This window comes from Tenebrio molitor, chromosome 6 (assembly GCF_963966145.1).
Source record: "Tenebrio molitor chromosome 6, icTenMoli1.1, whole genome shotgun sequence".
Lineage (NCBI taxonomy): Eukaryota > Metazoa > Arthropoda > Insecta > Coleoptera > Tenebrionidae > Tenebrio > Tenebrio molitor.
In genome coordinates, this window is record NC_091051.1 from 10,036,684 (window position 1) to 10,058,649 (window position 21,966).

The 21,966-nt window shown below is 33.0% G+C and overlaps 1 protein-coding gene across 2 annotated transcripts in view; it reads left to right on the forward strand.

The window, feature by feature from the left end:
- CARPB (Carbonic anhydrase-related protein B) overlaps positions 1-20,292 on the forward strand; it is a 145,614-nt gene extending 125,322 nt beyond the window's left edge. For both annotated transcript variants that reach the window (XM_069051333.1, XM_069051335.1), the window contains 4 exons: positions 2,595-2,661; positions 3,064-3,218; positions 10,370-10,510; positions 19,794-20,292. In XM_069051333.1, coding sequence (XP_068907434.1) covers positions 2,595-2,661; positions 3,064-3,218; positions 10,370-10,510; positions 19,794-19,862 — 432 coding nt within the window. In that variant the 3' untranslated portion in view covers positions 19,863-20,292. The remainder of the gene's footprint in view (positions 1-2,594; positions 2,662-3,063; positions 3,219-10,369; positions 10,511-19,793) is intronic.
- The last annotated feature ends 1,674 nt before the right edge of the window (positions 20,293-21,966 follow it).

Genomic DNA, 21,966 nt, shown 5'->3' on the forward strand with positions numbered 1-21,966 from the left:
CGGCGATTTTTGGCTAAAAGTAGATTACAAATTAGCCCATGCATATTTACTGTGCTTTTAGTCTTAGAACAGAGTGCCTTTTAAAAAGAATGCATATTTATGAGTTTCTGTCAGTTTTATTATTTTCACTTAAGGAGCTCACGTTACTTAATGACACGACGTAAAATTGTTTTACCTTCGACACATACTGCCGTTTCGCGTCCCTCCAAACAAATCACGGGAATAAATTAAACATTTCCTCGAAGTGTGGAATTCCGGAGCCGACGTGCAGATTAAAAAAATCCTGACATCTCAAACGCAGACTGACAGTAATATCTGGAATCACTACACTCTTCACTTCAGCTGCCTTTGTCGCATCCACCAAATTTACTCGTGAAATAAAATTTCGTTGCACTGTATATTCAACTACTTTGCGGCAACTGCCAAAGCAAGCGGAAATTTGTAAACTGGTACGTTATTCTGGTCGAATACGATCTCCCGTTTTCCCGGATTACTTCAATGTTTATCCTTGATTTTTTACAGCGACCGTGGTCGGAAAGCAATCGAACATTCTAGACTCTTTGCTGTATTTGCAGATAATCCACTACAAAAATTCTCATATGGATTCGCAAATTTGTTATTGTACGAACAAAGAAAACGAGCTTTGTTTGCTCTACACTTTTCTTTCCGCAGACTTTTAGAGAGGTACCCCATCCCCTGCATCCCCCTAGGTATGTGTCTCCACCGATTACTCCTCGACACTGCATCCGTTATTCATGAGGTTTTAAGTGATATTAATAAACAATACCACACTGCCACCTTCTTTTCTCTTTTGGTAATACGTCAAAAGGACCCGTCAAAAAGTATTAAAATTCAAAGGAGGTCCATTTCAAATATTCAAACACTGCAACCCTTATGTAATTTTAAAAATCAAATTTCCCGAAGTTACCAGAGTACAAGTTCATACCATTTTAAGATTTACTTATTTTACATTTAACAATAAAATGTTTAAATAAACTAAAAAACTAAACAACATGTTAACAGCTAATAAACAAAAATCTTTCTGTTTTTTTTCTCTGCAATGTTTTACATTAAAAATAGGATAACTAACGATTTCTACTCTCGAAGCAAATATTTATCTAAGAGCACTCTTTGCTGAAAACAAACATGTTCAATCATGTGCCGTTTAAACATAAACAAATGTCATTCGTGCCAAGCGGCAGGAAATTCAAACTTTACACTGTTCCATTCCAAATGGTTTACTTTTTCAACGCCGCCTACTCAGCCCAGGTGTTCATTTGAACGCATGATAGATTTTAATGAAAGTGTAAGTAGATGTGTAAATCAATGTACCGAGTTAATTGCAAAATTATCTATTTTTCAATATAACCTAGGAAGCCTTCGCAATCTCAACAATTTTCTCTGCATTTTTGTTTATGCAATTCCGCTGCAATGTATGCACATTTTGCAACATGAATTTGTGTTCGGTAATAACTTATCCCACATAACATCCTCCCCGGTCTGTCCTTTTTATTTTTAAGTGTAGAACATAAAGTCAAGAAACTTGTTAGGTAACAAATTGATCGATAGCGTAATCAATCACATTGAACCAAAAACTCTTAGGTGTAACAGGCGTACGTAGTTTACGAGATATTAAATGTAATTAAATACTAAGAATTTTCCTGGAATGTTTTATGCTAGAAGAAAACTTAATTCTCTGAATTGAAAATAAAAGCTGAGAACTGAGAAACTTAACGTTTACCTATGCCGCGCCGTCTCGAATACCTTACATTGTACTGATGGGAGACTGCCTGATCTATTATTTTTCTTTTTTTTTTTGAACTGTTTATTAAGTTTAGCGTAGAATTTATATTTGAATTAACTCAAAAAGACTTGCAAATCATTGAACCATTGAAATAATAAAAGTTGGTTATGGATTCTTTTCTTTTATACAAAGTGATTCACGAGTAATAAAGAACCTAGTAAAATTTTCGATGCAACCAACAATACATGTAGGTACCCCATAGTTTTTTAGTGTGTTTTATTGATTATTCCCACATAATGATTTTGATTAAATTGGACAAATAATGTAATGTCGGACATATTGACTATGTTTTATAAAATTAAAATATATATTTTAAATCCACATCATCGGTCCAATTGTAATGTTGGCTGCATCAGAAATTTCGTTAGGGTCATTATTACTCGTGAATCACCCTGTATAATAGTGGATACTTGAGCTATTGTTTTATATTTTATCGTGTTATCTAAGTACAATAATACACCGCAGACTTTTCAACTTCCTGTGATAATCATAATACGAGTATATTCAGCGTTGCTGCCATTCACATGCAGTCGTAAAACTTCAATCTTATAAATAATTTACATGAAGACAACAATAAATAATATTATTCTTGACAATAAATCTGTAAAAAATGGGGAAAGCGTCAATATCACGGAATTTTATGAAGCCGAAGAACTGTTATGAGAAATTTTCGTTCTCTAGAACATTCTTTTATTTGATTTGAAGCATTGCTACTCATATTGGAATCTCCTTTTGTTATCTGAGTTTATTAAAAATGTAACAAAAGCAAATACATCTCTATCGCTTTCAGATGGGTGACCTGTCCAATCCCGAGCTTAGGATATTAACGGATCAATTAGAAAAAATCAGATATGGAGGTAAGATCTCGCGATAGCATCATCCACAACCTGTTTATTTTCTGTGCGTTTTTGCTTCATTACTCGAACAAATTAAAGAAACGTGTCTGAAAAGCAGCTTTCTCTAATTTAGAAACGGCAAGATTTTCTCGTGCGATTTCTTTCAACGTGTCTTTCTATAAAAGCCCAAAAAATAAACACGTTCAAAATTCAAAGCATTAATGTTGACATGTTGTTGTATGAGAAGAAACCGTCATGCGAATAACGTGCAAACATCACCTATTCAACGCTAAACACCCCACGTTCTATACATCTTCTTCAGCTTAATATCATGCGTCTCGTAGCGGTTTTAACCGTTCCGGTTACAATTTAAATCAGTTTAATCACACACAAGAATCCTCGCCTGATTTACCTTTTCCCCAGGGGACGAAGTCGAGGTAAAACGTCTTTCGGTGAGAGGTCTCCTCCCTGAAACCGACTACTACATGACGTACGACGGTTCTACAACTATGCCGGCCTGCCACGAGACCGTCACATGGTTGATCCTCAACAAGCCTATTTACATCACCAAGCAACAGGTACGTAGTGGTGTGACATTTAACACCCCCATAACGCCCCAACGACGGCGCAAATCCGTGCACTACTTTCGACTGTCATACCCGGTTATCCTCACCGCACTGGCGAATGCCAAAGTGCAAATGGCAACGTGTCCTGTCATTGTTTTTGCAAATTATCAATCAAAATTATTACGCAAAAAGGTAGTAAATTGCAAAATCTTTTTTATTGAGAGAATTTATGAAATTAGAGTTATAAAAAAATAGTCAGATTTCGACAACCAATAATGACAAATTTTTGGACTGTGGAAATATTTATCGTTTCTTTGATAAAAGTATTAACGTGGGGAAATGGAAAATACGTTGTATAACATAAAGGAAACTAAGCTTACCATTGCCTGATTAGCAATACAAAAATAAAAATAATTAACAAAGATAAATAATTTGTTACCGTATATTAATAAATAAATAAGTATTGATAAAATTCAGTATTAATTTAAATATCACATCAAATATATTTACGTTCGTAATATGTAATAAATAATACACTGTATGTGAAAACATTTTGCACAGTAAATTTTAATTGGACAAAATACAGGGTGATTTACGAGGAATAATGAGCCCGATGGAATAGAAAATGCAACCCGCAATTCACCAGGAGAAAAACCCGGACATTTACCGCTTCGATGTCCGCCTTTTTGTTCCAATGTATTGTGGGTTGCATTTTCTATTCCATCGGGCTCATTATTCCTCGTAAATCACCCTGTATTTTCTAAAATAAATTTATTTTGTAATGTGACCCTCTAGTTGGTTTTATTCATTCATAATAATAAATCTCTTTTAATTAATCAAAAAACAATTCCTCTTCCTACTGAGGTAAATTAAACAAGAGATTTTGCCAAAATATTTATAAAAAAATAAGAAGTAAAAGGTTTCTTTGATTGAAACAGTTTTTCTTATCTAACAAAAAATTCTTACTTATCTTATAATATATAAATTATTCTGTTTCAAATTATAAAAGCAAAATATTAACTGCACCCAATCTTATACTGCATTTTTGGAATCGTAAAAGTTACTGAAGAAGACTTTTATTAGATATTTTTTTGTGTAGATATGAGTTCTCTCATCCTCACCTATTATACCAGTCTTTTTTTGTACTAGCATTTAAGTATATTATCTGACAAGGAGCTAAAATGTTTCTTTGTATGAGTGCAGCGAGGACAATAATTACACGAAGGATGAAACGGCATTTTAGTCGTAAGAGAAATGTTTGCAAAAAGAGAGCAAAATAAGGCACGCTAAATGTTTCTTCTTGGTCATGTGTGAATGGCGTAGTACAATGTGATTAAAAAAAAAATAGATCAGAGCAGGCGTTGCACATTATCGGTCATGTCGTAGCGAAATTCTGTGCAAATAAGTGTTCAACGCATGGGCGTAGACAATTTATTTGTGGTCTCTAACGCTACTTTATAATAAATCACACCTTAGGAATTTTAGACGTTGGAATTATAATTGTGCATTTTATTGTTAATGGAGAAAATCTTACATTCATAAGAATGGGTAATTTACCAGCTTTATTGCTAAACGCGACGCCACTGATAAGCAGATTTTTCTCGGAAATGTCAAAGAAACGTCAACGATATAATATTGCTCACCTATAAAACAAGTCGCAGATGAAAAAAACCTATAAATTGGAAAATATTGAAGAGTTTATGATTTTTCACATTAGCAGTGACAGAATTTACCCCTTGAAAGATATTCCAACCAGACCTTTTCAGTTTGACGCAATTTTGCAAGACTCGGTAATGAGTGCGAGATTTAAGTAGGCAATTTATGTCTTTCGGGAACACTTTATTCTTGAAAAATTATACGAAAATTATTAAACGTTACAAATCACAAGCAACGTTAATTGTGACAGGCTGTGCAAGTCGAATACTGCTCATGATAAACAAACATACAAATAAATTTTAAACTTACTGTTGAAAATAAACGTGTCGAAACTTCTGACACGATGATTGGATGGCTATGTTTCAGGCATCGCATGAAGTGAATTGCCTGATGAGAAGAACCGTTGCTTCGAGCGATTAATTAAATCGGCTACAGTTCGACCTAAAGCGGAATGATGGGGTTTCGGGGTTGATATTTCGGTGTTTTTTTACCTTCCATTTAATATATCAAGTGGATATGTTGATTAAACAAAAAATATGCGGCTTGAAGGAAAAAATTCAATATTATGGATATCGTGACGATTGGATTAATACTCCAACATCTGTTTTATTTGAGTGAACTTGATGGAATTAGACTTGCCGCTTTGAATTAAGCCGCAAAGACAACTTTTAAATGAAAAACTTTTCAGTTAATTACAGGTAAAACATTCATTAATATTCATAATTTCTGGCTTGATGTATATCTCACGCTCCTTGCTTGCACTTTACTAATTACATTGTGTAGAAACCTAATTACATAGAAATTTCTACGTCAAAAGCTCGTCAGACAACAGAGTGATATCGATTTCAATATTTTTAAGGTTGCTGTTTTCACGGGACTAGCAGCTTTTTAAATAATCGTATGTCACAAAGGTGTAGCAATTTACACACATCGTATTCCATTAAATTTCCTAGACGAACGCTTGTAATTTTTGTTATTAATTCCTCTAACGTGACAATAAAATACAAATCTAAATCCCAAATGACATATGAATCATTTACTGCATTTGTATAGTTCGAATTATTTAGGTACAAATAGTTATAAATTCTTCACACAAAAACTGTAATAAGTGATAACAAAAAGTACTTATTATGTTCAACTAATAATTTCCATAATAATTTTTAATGTTTGCTGTTCACACAGTGAATAGTTTCATTTCGAAGATAATTAAATGACATTGAAAAAAAATATTTACGGTAATGTTCATATTGCGAAATTGAATTTAATGAAAATAAAATGCTCACGAAATTGTTTTAACCGCTGCTTTGTAAATTTTAACGTGGCTGTTATCGTTGTTTAATTCGGTTTCATTAATTTCAATGAACAATAATTTTAAACAGAAAGATTAATTTTGAAACAGATGCAAACAATCGTAAATCTGTTTTGCATAATGAGCTCACAACACAACTGTAATAACCCACAAAAATCGTTTTAGATTATCTGGTCACTTAAAAAGCGCAATTTTTTAAGCGTTAAAGGTTATAGTTGGGGTTAGGTACACGGTTTATAATGTCAGCGTTTATTAATGTTACACAGAATATGGTGAATATTTTACACCTAAGGTAAACTTGATTTGACAAGACAAATGTAAATAATTACGTAATACAAATTTCACAAATTAGTGAAAACGAGGATCCCGAAGACTGTTTTTATTTCATTACGCCATAGAGGACCTATTCACATTATGAAAAAATTAAATGAGACTACGTGTTTCATGGAGTTTCAATAATTAAGATTCAAAATAGTGTGCATGATTTTTTTTTATGCTGTATAACATTGAAATAAAGGAGGATTCATTAAACGTAAACTCATCTAAACGTCAAGTTTCCATTAACGCTATCACAAAAAAATAAGGAAAGAGCTACGGGGTCTACAGAAAAAAAAATTCACTTCAGGTTTGCGTGACCTCTTCAATAATTGTTGCCCTCTAATGGGTTGTTGTAAATTACTTTTGAAAGCTTCTTTTTGTTGTAAATCTTCTCGAACACACATTAAAAATGTTTTTGTAAAGATTTCTTCACGCAGAATTTAAGCAGAACATTTAATTTATAACAATAAATAACAAAGTATTTCTGCAAACCATGATTTATTCGTTTTTACAAAAGCCCTAAAACACGATTTTTACATTTGTTTTATTTTAGTAAACCATTGAAACCACAAAACGTTTTAAATTTTCCCGGCGCATCCACCATTTTTGAAATTAACTAACAATAATTATTTACGAAATAAATAATAATTGCTTCCTGGCAGTAAAATCTGTGGTCTTTTCATATACTCGATTAATACAAAATGTAAAATATTTTAGCTACCCTCATAAATGTATTAATTTTTGAACGATTAAATTATCAGCTGTTCTTAATTTTCTCCTCAAAGTTGACGTTGAAGAGTTAATTGTGAACGCACCACGGATTACGAATCACGGATCAGCTGTTTAAATCTAACCTCACTTTTTGCGATGTTTGTATTTTTACTCTGCAGACTAACAAGTGCGCGTTCACAATCGACTCTTCAAAGCCAACTTTGAGGAGAAATTTAAATGAACACCCGATACAGGTAAGCGGAGAAACAAAGTTGATACAAACAGATCTAATAAAACAACTAAAATAACCTGTCACTGTACAGAACCATTAAATGAAGATAATCATTCTAAAATTGTATAAATGATTATATGTATAAAAGTTAAAAATTTAAAAATTGTACCAGTACAGGCATAATTGAAATATAAAATTAAATTTAGCAGTAATGGGGGAGCAAATTATCTACATGTTGAAAGATGTTCAGTTTTGAATTTTACCTAGATCTTACCGAGATATTTTTTTTTTCTTAAATACAAAATACGTAAATTCAAAAGATTCAAAAGAAAAGTCAGTTCTTTCCGAATCCTACATAACCCTAAAGAAAAAAGTAATGATAAACTAGATTTAAGGATAAAGAAGGAGAAAAAAAATCCTTCGAAAAATGTGATCTTTAACAACGAAACTATTTTTATTATGCTCGGACACAAATCAATTATTGACAGTTTAGAAAATTTAGAAACACTTTATTATTTAAAAAATTATAACGAGATTTCAGATAGAAACGAATTTTGGTGACTATTTTGGAAGTGTTTCTATTTACACATTTATCTTTTTTTTTAATGATTCCCAATGTAATAGGTAATAAAATGAAATGAAGTAAATATTCATAATATTGAACATTTTCTCTCTCCCAGTACAGATATTTCATTAAAAAAAAATTGTATCAATAACGACTAAAAATTGTTTAACCAACAGAGAATAATTATTTCAAGTGAAGTATACCGAAATTCAATGTAACAAATCCGTAAAAACTTTATATCTGTAGAATCGATCAATACATATTGCCTCAGAGAGGTAAATTTAGACCGTAAATATTCCTTCACTAAAAATGAAGATCTTACTTACTAGTCTGTTTTTTTTTTTACTAATAAACATTATTAATGATCATAAATAGAAACATTGTTAAGTAATTTGCTTAAAACCTCGAATAAATAGTTTCTAATATTAGATATGTATTAAACATTTATGAACAGAATAAATACAGGGTTATTCTAAATGATTGTAATCGAAGTAGGCCATGCCCGTGTTATTACATTTTTGCCGCTTTCATGTGAACTGTCAGTTTTGTCGCTGTCACTGTCATTTTTTAGGTGAAAATCGCGGTGATGAGATTTTTATTTATTTTTATTAAGTTAACGATTGAATTTTAAAAATATTGAGCTGTTTTGCACCCAATTTAACACCCGTGTGTGAACGGTGTGTCCTCACTTATTCACATCATTTTGATGTTTTTTATGTGGAGCAGCAACCATAAATTTTACATTCAGTTTTCACGCCTACTTCGACTACAATCATTTAGAATAACCCGTACGAAAATAGAAACAAAATCAAACAGGTACCAAAAGTCATTCATTACTATTCGATTTCGTACTGTAAAAATCAAAGTCGTTAAAATTGTTTTACCAAATAAATTATTCGTGAACATGTCCCCTTTTCATTTAAAGAACTAAAAATAATTTTTACTATTAATACCGATTTAAAAAAGAGGGTGCCTAAAACATTGATTTGTCTGAAATAGAGCTTGTGTTAAAATTTGAGATCAGAATTAGCTGACAATTGTACAATTTGATTAATAATTTCCCAACTGAGCAGAAATTTTAAATACTAGAATAAACTCAATTAAGCTCGGCTAAAAATAAGTCCGTTAAGTGTAATTTATTTTCGTAGAAGTTATTATTATTGCATTTGTTCCAAATTTGATCGGTTCATATTTAATTAAATTTAAAAAAATAGCAAGATACTGAAATGATCAATTTTAGAATTCTTTGGAGCGACTGATGATCTAACGTATGATCATTTAGTGAAGACAATCGATTGGATCGACAAAATCGCCGCAAAAGTTACGACGTCTCTCTCAATGATTTCGTTACTCGGAGCAGTTCTGTGTTGAAAGAAGTTGGCTACATTAGCCACTATTTTCCCGACTATCAGACAGCCATGGAGCAAATAGCAAAAAGAACGTTTCCGGGCGTTGGCGAACACATTGTAACGTTCGTGTTTTCCAAGGACCGCTGTCACAGTCTGAAAAATCAATTTGTCTGATCTGAGGACCACCCCGTTAAAACGCAAAACAATGCGATCGTAAGTGAGAAAATATGCTGACGTTCCATCAGTATTTTATTTTCGTCGTGGTCCACAAAATTCCAAATCAATCGTTGGCTCAAATCAGTACAATGTAACTATAGAGTTGAATAATTTGACCGGCTATTGTTGTGCAAATGAAGCTTTTATTGGAGTTTCCTGTGAGCTGCGTGTTGGCTCGTCATGCCCTTAGATAATTTATTTCCCGTGGCCAATGAATCACGCGGGGTTCAGATCGAAACAGTGACCGCCTGATTAACATGTACAACTTATCTGAACCTCTTATCTATTCCTAACAGGATCCCAAATATGAACGATTGAGTTATGGGCATTATGCAAAACGGCCCCGCAACTCGCTTTTTCTTCATCTTCCTCCGACAATTATCTATTCGACGAATTCGTCACGAAAACTGATAATTAGAGGAACGGTCGCCGCCTCCCGCCCTCTAATTTGACGGATAACCCCCGAATAACAATTCCCACCGAACGGCGAGGGACAATAAACCAAACCTACCATTAAAAAGTGGAATGAAGCCGCGAGGTAACGCACTCTCAGGAAAACACACAAAATACTCTGCTTGAAAGCATATTAGCGGAGAGATTCTTGACGGGACGCCCCTGTAACATAAATCCTGCTGCGCTGCAGGAAGCGGAAAGGCCGTCAGACTCGGAATTACATTTATAGCTTTAGATGCCAAGTTTTCTCACTGAATATGATTTGACTTCATTTCGGCCTAACTTTTTCCTTCCCTCTCCTCCGACGCGAAGAATTAAAGCGAAAACGTTCTTTTCACCATTATTATGTTACAGATGCATGCGTTACGCAGGCTAATGCAAGGCGATGCCAAACACCCCAAGGCGCCCCTGGGGAACAACTTCCGACCACCACAGCCTCTACATCATCGACCAGTACGGACTAATATTGACTTCAGTGTTAAACACCGCACCGACGTAAGTCCAAACAAATTCTTTAGAAAGTACTAAGTAGTTACGTAAGGTAAAAATTTTCGATTGTCGCATCAACAAACTACGACCGCCATTAATGGAAAATACTTCTTAAAAAGCAATTAATAAAATAAATGGAAACTTAACTAAACCATAAACATGAAAATACAGGCTTTAAATAAGGAAGACCTAGAAAAACTTACTGCGCTAAAGTTCTGTGTTCTTTAGAAACCATTTACCAGTATTTATATGACAAGAATTCCAAATTTATTGCTTATAATCATAATTTCAGATTAAGCTTAGTACAATGCTTTAAGCGAAATATTTTAAACGCTAATTTATGGTTTATTGGACAATTTGTATGGCCAATAACAGCGAATAAATCCCGAATTGTGGGTGTCCTAATTCCGAGTTAATCCCGTTACACCCCGTTTTTGTAATTAATGCAGTACCATTGTTAAAGCTCGCAATAAACGTCTCTGTGAAAAACGAACGTCGAACATAGATAATAAGTCTCTGCAAGCAAAAAATAAAATTGTGCATTAGACTAATACGAAAATCTTAGACCAAGAGCTTGTGTACAATATGAGCTTTGAATTGAATTTAATAAAAGTTCTGAGCATTCTTTGATGGCAATATTTATTTTGGAGTACATTTCGATCAAATTTATTGAAATGCAGTTAAAAATATGATACCTGTAAATCTTCAAATGAATTAAAATTTACTGCTCCAGCATTGGCTGTATCAGCTGAATGTTTATTAAGAGCAGTGTTTGACATTTGCCAATTATAGTAAAAAATATAAATAATAAAAATTTCAGCGACAAGTCGGTGGGAGATGGATATGAAGATATTTTTACTTATATGGTCTTTATAATAATTTTTTTTTTGTTTTGAAAAATTATCCTGCCTGAATGCCGGAATCACCGGATGTGTGATGGGTTAGCACATTATAGTAATGATTAAATCTGCAAACAAGATAAGTAAATAAGGAACGCATGATATTTAAAACTCTGGAAGAAAAATGACAAGATTAAATTTTAATCCATAAGAAAATTGTATCCTGATATCAAAAGAATTGAAGTCCGAGATTAAAGTTACTATAGAAATGGATAAAAATTTTCCTTTCCTACATTCAAACTGTGATGAATTAAAATATTATTTGTATACAAATAGTTATTTATTTAACGAGTTCGTGTGTAAATTGGGCTTTTTTTGGTATGAGTGGGCCACAAGTGCCAAAAAAAGTCCAATTTACACAAGAACGAGTTGAATACAACGTTTTTTTGTTTGACGACCCCCTTAAAGGCTCCAAATCGCTTAAAATCTTAAAAATTAACTTGACGTTTCATTTTGACAAGTTGTCACATTTATCAAAATCCGTTCACATAGGAGAAAATTCTTAAATTCTGACAGTGTCGAACAAAAAAAAGTGATTTATTTCTGAACAATACTAGTATATTATTATACAAGTTTTATAAGACGGTATATTGTCGCACGTGCAGGTTTAAATCACGACGGGCGTAGCGTGGAGTACTTTAAGGTAGCAAGTGCGACAAAACGTCTTATAAAACGAGTGTAATACAGTATTTTTTCTACTTTGCTGAGTTAGTTTTATGAAAATTTCTGTTTGAACGAAATTTCATTTCACATGGGGGATTTTTTGTCTATGATGCTTGGGTTGGCACTTCTGTTGTGATTGCTATTGTTTGCAATATGATGTTACTTTTGTAACCTATAAAACGTTGGATATTCAAGGTCCACTAAGAAACTAATTACCTGATACAGTCAATATCACAAAGAAAACGTTTCTAAAAACAGTTCTGCGTTTATAACATGAACATTACATTTTAAATTTCGTATACTTAATATACGGTGCGATCAACACAATTACTTAGGTACTTAGATAAGGGGCGGCTATGACTTTGACGGTGTCAAATTTTTCGTATCTTTGCTAACTCAGCTAATAAACGTCAAACAATTGTCACTATAAATCAAATTTTAACGAAAAATGGTTTTTACTTCAGAACATAAAAGATTAATCTTACTTTCGTAATGGTGTTTTCAATAACGAAGAATGGACATACAGCGCTGTTGCCTGTTTGGGTAAAAATTTCGAAATTTAAATTGAGACGGGTATATGCAACCAGAAATACTTCCATCCCTCTCGGCATACGGCCAAGATTTCAACGCCTTCTTTGATCTAAATATGTAATTGTTGATCGCACGATATCATCTAATTTAAGTGAAATTAACCTGTTTAAAGTTGGAACAATTTAGATGAGAGAAAATACCTATCATTTATTTGTTTGAACAGTGGGCAACAGATTAAAATTATCAGCAGCGTTAGAGAAAAAAGGATCTTGAATTATAATGATTCCCTTAAAATAGAATCTTGTTGTCTTTTTTTTTTATAAAGGTCGAACTTAATATTTAATGTCCTTCTCATATCAGAGAATCCATTAGGAAACCAGTTTAATTCTATTTTAGCACCGAGGTGGAAAATACAAATTAACTGCTTCCGATAAAACAGAAATGAATTTAACAAACTTTTCTTCTAAATCGAAGGAGAATAATATAAATGGTGAGTTGGCAATTAAAATGTCATTATACAGTGCGAACGTAACATGAGGAATAAAATTCCTTCAATTGATTATCATTTATTTTGACAAAAATACTAGAGCAGGTAAATTTGTATTTGTAAATTGATACACTCTTGTGGCGCCACAACGAGAGCAACTAAAAAATTTTAATGGCGGTAAGTGTCAAATGTTGCATTTTTGAAAGACATTTTTATCTTATATCTAATAGTATGTAATAGTATATTACCTAAGCCAAGTTAAACCCACTATGAAAGGAGAAATTCTAACCTCACTTTAGACTAGTAATAAATATATTATTTAACAATTATTTGGTTGCTCATGTCGGATAAAAAATGTTCGATAATCAGAAATAAATGATACACGTAATGAATTTTTAATGACCACTGTTGTATATTGCAACGCAAAAAATATATAATTTCCATCCTTTATTTCGAAAATCGCCCTCGAATAACACAAAAGAAAACTAACATTATTGTCACTAAATTGGATAATGCTTAGTTTGCGGCTTTGATTTTTTCCACCACATCAGCTTTACCAACAAAATAATCTGAACTTTTCACGAGTTTTGTTTTTTTCGTCAGAAATCGTCAATGACGCCCAGACGGTGCAAGAATCATGTTTGTCCCGTCACCAAAGTTGGAACAAAAAAAACTACCAGATTGCATTAATTTCTACCACAACAATATCCAGCCGGTTTTATTTGGAAACGCTTAAAAAGCCATTTAGATCTTGAATACAGTAATTACAAAGTATTTTACAAACCGATTCGATCAATTTATTTCGAGGAGTGTGTTTATTGGAACTAATGGTATCGGCTTTTCAAATAAAATTTTGTCAAGTGCGTCATTAAATTTGTCTTATCAATGTGGTTCCTAAGTGGAAATATCGAAAAGTTATTAACGCGCGACTTTGCCGTATTTCGACAAAAGCATTACCGTTGTCAATACCACGAATTGATTTTTCAGCGATACGTGGCCACGCATTTACTGAAATCGTGAATGAGTCGATTAATATTAAATGAGGGTAACATTGCCGAAAGTCAAATACGGGAAACAGCTATTTTGACGGCAGTGTTGACTTATCTTATTGTCCCGATTTACATACGAATACCAGACATAAACTGATAGATTATGGCGAAACCGATGTCACTTCGAAATTAGTGACACATTAGTGATGGATTATTCGTATTATCTCATCGCGCTGTACTAGCGCTGTGTGATTTGTAATTTGCAATTAACTACATCCACTGTCGAATTGTTTGCCTTTATAATTTAAATTAACCGAATTATCTATGCGCGACAGAAATATTAATTATCCACAACACGCCAATTTTCCCTTTATTACCACCATTTGTTAACAAATCAAAATTGGACGACGGTCGAGCACACCGCACACCCTAAACGACTCATTTGTTAATACACCGGCGATAAATTTTACACATTTACTTGCAAAAACTCGCCTATTTTAACAATTTCGTCCCGGCAAAAGCGCTAGTGCGAAAGCAAAAAGTCGCGCCGTTACAATAAATAAACAGGAAACAACGGCGGCCGAGCTGGGCGCTGAAAATTCAAATTTATTTCTGGAAACTTTCGTCGATTGCACCCTCCGAAAAAACAACCCCTCACGGGTAATGATCATGTCATAATCACACTCACTCCATAATAAGATTACCATAAATCACTTCGCGCGCCAACCTGTCTAAACATAAACATTACCACAACAAACAATCTATTATGTAACACGTATTACCATAACCCCACATACGTACCTCCGATGTGATTAACAATACACTAATTACCCGATTTTCGAAATAAAAATTATAAAACTCTGATTGTGGAGGTGGGGATACGGTGGTGCTAAAAGCTCTGCCTGAAATGAACGTGCGTGATTCCGAAATCTACAACTGCATTTGAAATGTTTATTGTTGCGTTCTGCATTAACTAGCGCCACTTTGGTTAACATTTTTGCAGGAAACTGACTATTAAAGGTATGAATCTAAAATCGACGTCAGTCAAACCATAATGAAAACATGACACAGCTTAATAACCGTGAAAAAGCCGAACGTAATATATTAGGGGTCTCATAAATTATAAATCAGACAGTGTTAAGAAATGATTGAGGAACTACTAATAATCACGGAATGTTACAAAAGGACACGAAACAATAACTGAACTTTATTACTAAACATTGTGGTTTATTTATAGGCTAATTAGTCACGTAGGTCGGATTTAAATTTATCCTTGCAGTTTTAAATGTAAACCTAAAATACGCAAATCATTTCACTTTCGTTTGTTACCATTGTTACTTAGAAAATTCACCTTTCTTGTCTAAACGAACACAACAATGTGGATTTTGCTGTAAAAGACCAACGTCTGGATAGTTATGCAGATAGACATATTGCAGTGTTGACATTTCCATACGTAACAACATAACGACTGGTCTTGATATTATCAGAGACTTTTGTAGCTCTACCTCACGAATGTTTGCCGTAAAATCAATTTGACTGGTGTTTTTATAAAAAACAAACGCGAATGATTTAATCCTAAAGGACTAGTAATGTAAGCCTCGACAATGTTCCACGCGTTGTAAAAAACAGTCATTTGGATTTAATTTGGACAAATTAAAGAACACCGGAATTGGCAATTGCGAATTTGCGAGTGATTAGATAATGACGTTGCTTAACAGAGAATGATCGTTTTCATAAAAATGTAAATGAATAATAAATAACACAGTAATATGAAATGATCATTAAATTGTAGATAAAGGAACAAAGTACCAGTAAGATCACGTTTATATGCAGGATGCAGTATAAATAATATAGATGAAACTCAAAACAATAACACAAAAAAGTCGTCATGCTGAATGTCCAAATATGACAAATGAAATATGTAGTACAATGTTACACTAGTATAATAAGAGGGTCTATTGTAACACGAGTGCTACAATAGAACGAATACTAAATGGCTCTTACTAAACGAGTATACGAGTAATACACTGTTATTGTACTTTTTATGGTTTGTATATAAATTATTAAAAACGAACTCTTTAAGATCTAAAGAGTTTTTATGTGATAACACCGACATGCCATTTTCAAAATTGTGAAATTTGACAGTTATTATAAATTTAAACAGACAATAAAATTTTTGGTTTTCTTTACCATTTTATGACAATTTTCATTCGTTTCAATAAGTCCATTATGAAAAAGCAACGAACACGGAGTGAGTGAGGATTAAACAAATAGAAGATTTGAAAGTTGCAAAACGAATGCAAGAGAATAGCAAAAAAGGACAAGGCAAGGGAAAACAATATTTGAGAATCTCTTAATATCCAAGATCTAATTTATAAAAGCTTAATTCACGATGAACATCTAAAAATGATAGAAACAAATAAATTTACCATATTGGAAATGAATAAACGATAGTCATTTCGGCAAGAAGTAATAAGATGTTTGAAACAGAGCCTAATAAAAAAGTGACCTAAAAAAAGAACTATTAACTAATAAATGCAAAAAGTACGTAAGTACGAGTACATAACATGCGTTACAATTAATAAATAAAAAAAAGTGTGTGCTTAAGACCGCACGACAGAAGTGAAAACTTCTATGATGCTCGTTACTGATTTTAAGTAATATGTACCTATTCTATAAAAAATATATCATTATGGATGACTTGGAGGAATAAGGAGCAAGGCATAAATAATTAATATTATTTAAATCCAATGCTGTTTTTAAATAAACACCAAAAATCTGTATTTTTCAATAGAAACTGCTTTTAGAGTCCGCTTTTAGAGGTACACTCTAGCAAAATTTGTGAGGTTAGGTTTGGATGTTTAAGTTTTATTTTCTTGACGATGATTTTGAACACAACACATGTTTTCATAGCAATACCAATACCCTGTATTATGATAATTTGTCTATTTTCCTCTTCACATTTTGCTGCACAAATTTTTCCAATAGATGAATTGTTGAAGCCATATAATTGAGAATTACGTATTAAATCCTATACAGTCGCGAGCAATAAATTTTGGTCGTCAAGGTCATTCTTTGACGCAATCGAAAATGCTCCATATCATCATGTTGTATAATATTAATTGTTATTTTTTTTCATTTTTTTTTTGACACTTTGTTGACATGCGCATAATCAGGCAGGGAATTTTTTTAAATATGTGACAATCTAACCAAATTTTGAAATAACATTGACGACCAAAATTTATTGCTCGCGACAGTACATTCATCTGTATTCTGTAAACTTACAATATTTGTCGTGTCATTATCGTTTATATTATATAAAACTACACAGGGTACTTCATGAGTGATAATGAGCCTGACGGAATAATAAATTCAACCCACAATACATTTTCAAAAAAAGCCGGACATTTTAATTTCAGTAGCCAGCTTTTTTCGGAAATATAATGTGGGTTGCATTTTAAATTACGTCAGGCTCATTATCACTCGTCAAATATTCTGTATATATATATATACAGTTACACCTGCAGCTCTGCACTGAGGTCAGTCCACAACGTACAATGAAAATTTAAAATTGACAAGTGACGCACAGTTGATTGTTTTTCGCTCGCTCCGCTAAAAAACTTAACTCCTTGATTTTAGCTTGCCGTGTCGCTGATCTGCGGACGATTGAGCTGCGAACGATTTTCGCTTGTGCTGCGAACGATTTTAGCTTGTGCTGCGAACGATTTTACCGTGTCGCATGAAACTAATTCACTGCCCGGGAATAAAATGTATGTGGCGCGCCTAAAGAAGTTTTCACTTCAATAAATTCAAAAGTGGAAGAAAAAAAAAGGAAATAGGCTAAATAGTATTTATTAAAAAAGAATCGAGTTACAATCAATGTCGTATTGGGTATTTGGATTGGGGTCCAAAACAAAACAAAAAGTCAAAGTCAAATGATTTAATTTTTTGGTAGTGTGATTTTTACTTCAATAATATTTCAGCTGTATATGTCGCCAATACGGACTGATAAAGTAACCACGTCATGCGTAGAGTGTAGAGGTTATGTTATTCGCTGTCAACAAGTCAACTTGATTTTTCAGTTCTTGGCTACATTTAATTAACGCAATTTTCAAATTAGCTGTTAATGAAACCTTCTTTTTTCTTTCCGTCATGATAAAATTACCCAGGAATCGCTCTAATACGATAATGTGAAAATTACTAGGAAAAGAGACTCAGGACAACAATTTGACAGGGAATGGGAAGGTGAATGAAATTTAAACATAATTCATTGAATTATGTGACAGGGTGTTTGTCAGGCAACTTGCTAATACATCTTTTACTTACTCCATAACAACTTAATAACTTCCCCCTTTTTACTTTTGTCTTTATTTCATGAACTTTAACTGCAGCATAAATTTTATTCTTTAAACAGCTTTATTCTGATAATCACCTGACATTATTATAATCACTAAAGTTTGCGAAAAAGTCATACACAATTGTTCGTCTTAATTCTTTTAGGATTTTCTCATTTTTGTTCATTCCACTTGCTTCGTAAGTTACACGACATTTAAATTTTACTGAAAATTTTAAAAGTTTATACTTTTCGATAACGATATTGTCAAAAGGGACAGAAATCACTCAAATATAGAAGCTACGATGTTGTAACAATCACAAACAATTTTCTTCCTTTCTCAAATATTGCTTCTTATGTTTATCAAAATAAAAATATAAGTTACGGTTAATACATGTCGACGCAAATAGGTAAAACTTAAAAAACAAAACTGAAAAATTCCCAAAATTACTAAATCTCCAAGATCTTTGACGGTGAAACTTGTTCAGGACATTTTAACAAAACTTAAGACTCTTTTATTTGGACGATGTATAGCAAAGTTAAGGAAGTAGTTTGTGTTGCAGAGAGATTAAAATATGCTGAAATATTATTTTTCCAAGGCTGTTAAAAAACTGTACTATATTTCACTATTTTAGTGCTCAAAAGATCTATTTATGGTAATAGTGAAAAAAAAAGCGTTAAAAAGTACAGTAGCGTGTTATTATCTCGCTCTACCGTTATGCAAATATATGCACCAGAACAGCCCCATCATAAGAGTGCACTGAAAACAATTGAAGTTGTCTCGGGATCTTGGCTTCTTTAGAAACTCTATTGTATGAAACTCATGCATAAAATGTCTTTCTTTTACTCGTGGGATGGCACACTCGCCTACACTCGTGCGGTAATACTTCGTAATTCGTAAAAAAAGTACTACATAATGCACTTGTTACATAAATGAAATTACTATTTTACGCTACGAACAATCAAGTTCTAATTGAATAAAATCTCAAATGTATTTTCTGCTGTAGGAATTAATTTAGTAAATTCAAATTTTCTGTAATAATCGCAATAAATAAATATTGGGCAGATACATATATTCTTACACGCCACAATAATACATAATTATGAAGTTATGCCGACAGTAACATTAATAATGTACCAACTAGTACAATACAGTATTGACTTAGCAAATTAGGAGTATCATGTATTATGGAATTATGCTTAGATGATCGCTTTTACGCACCAGAGGTGTATTCACTTTGTGACCTAGTTTATCCGAGGAAAGAAGTAATTTTATCTCAGTCAGTCCAGATTTATAGTTTCACAAATTTTCTCCGTAGATTAGGAATTACGAACTGGTGTTCTGAGCAGATTTAAGAGATTTTTTCATTATAACTGTTTGTTTCAGGCAGGGAAGCAGTGTCCCAGCATGTACAAAGACGTCTACTACAAGGCGAACAGTTGGAAACAACACTGAGTGTCGTCATATCACAAAAACCGAGTGAACAATCCATATCACATCAATATCAAGAAGACTCTAGTGACGTGACCAAAACTGTTCTAGTGCTAAATTAAACGACAACAAAAATAAAACATATCATACCTTGCAAAAAGATGTAATAAATGACTGAATTATGTGTTAAGCTAACGTGATAATGCTTAAGAATAGCTTAGCTGATAGATGAAATTAATAGAGACTGTTTTCGTTTACTATTTTTGTTATGTCGATAAAATTAATGTCGGTTTCTTTGGCCTAAATGCACATTATTTAAAAGAAAAGTGTTATGTAAAATATGGTATTTTAGTAAGTACTCTTGTAAAGTTTAGCTTAGTAAATTGTTTGTAATAACATTATTTATATATGTTGAAAACTTACTTATTTAAAAAATATACGCCATAAAAACCTGGATCGGTGTTTGTTGTTTATTATCCTGTTACTCATCATCTGCAAGGATAACGACCGTTTTAATATATGCAACCCAAATAACATCTGTCGTAAACCCCAGGAGTCGATGTAATAATTATTTCGGCAACTTGGCCGTAAAAGCTGCACGTAATAAATTTCAATTTAAACAGAGTTTAAGCCGGGAGAAATTAAGATACTCAATAAAAAAAAAGTTTACTTCAATACTCGATTTGATTTAACGCCGGTTTAAAACGAAAATGTAGAGTCTAAGGCAAAATATGACAATGGTTTTGAACGCTCAACAGACTGTAAATGATTTAGGAGCGAAAACGCATTCACCCTGTGAGTTATGAGATATGATGTCACCACCTATATTCTATTCAATGTATTGCATTTTATTGAAACCTTCTATTTGTGCATATGACTTCCGCGAGAATTTATTTGTTTAAAACATCAAAGCACCTCTAAAATGACCTGGCACGAATGCAACTCATAAATTAATTTGGCAAATGAAAGATTCTTCGCGAGGCTCATTTGAAAAGTAATCCCCGGCATGAAGTCGTTATTCCCGTTGTAAATGTCGCAGATAAGTGTGAGCAAGAAACTAATTCATAAAGCTGAAGAAACCGTGACCGTAATAAAGTTTTTTATGTGACGGAATAAATCAAAATGGTCATGAAAAAATATGGAGGGCATTTTCATTACCGCGATGCCTGTCCACACCTTACCGAAAGGTAAGAAAGGGATTTTTTCTTTACTACCGAATAAAAATCTGTGATGTTTCGTTTACATCCTGCGAATTATGGGAAATCAGCTTTTGTGGGCGATAATAAACGGAAATTTTTACGATCGACGCCTCAACGACGTTATGTGTCACGTAATTCATCAAACTTTTTGATCCCGACCCTATTAGCAACAACAAATTTTCCGACACACGCATTTCCACGATATCCATCCGCTGGTGGCTAAGCCGAAATCTTTGCCGGAGACGTTTCCAGTTCGTTATAGAAGGTCGAATTTCCATTACCCAAATCTTTCGAATCGGATGAAAATGGAAACATTTTCAACTCAGACAATCTAAAAATCAATCTGATCTGATTTAAAGATTTTTCTCCCGTAGCCGAACAAACGCATTACGGACAACTTTTATAAATATAAATGTATCTATTAAATTAACAATCCCTCGGAAGCTTTAAGCTCCAGGGAAAGAGAAGTTTTGAGAAAAGTTTAACACGTCCTAAGAAAATTGACACTTATGGTCTCTTCTATCAAGTGAATAAATTATGTATCAACATTTTTTATTAAGCTTCTGGGTTATTACTTTTTTAACTAAAAGTAAATCTTCGTGTTTCGTCTAGAAAATAACTGTTTTGCGGAAAATCTACGAACGAGTAAGCCACCTCCGGCTAATCTTCTTATTATTGTTTTTAGGCGTATTCTTACGGCTCCAAACACTTCTAATTCCTTGACGAAGAGAACAGTTAAAACGCCAGTCCATCCTTCTTTTTGTCTGGAGAAATATCGCAAAGCAGAACTGTGTTAAATGTTATTAAGTATTTAATACAACACAAGTAACCTAACAACAAAATATTCTACTGGGTGGACGGGCCACAAAAAAATATAAATCGGACTCTTTCCTTCAAGACGTTTAATCCAAACAAATTGCTGTCAAATT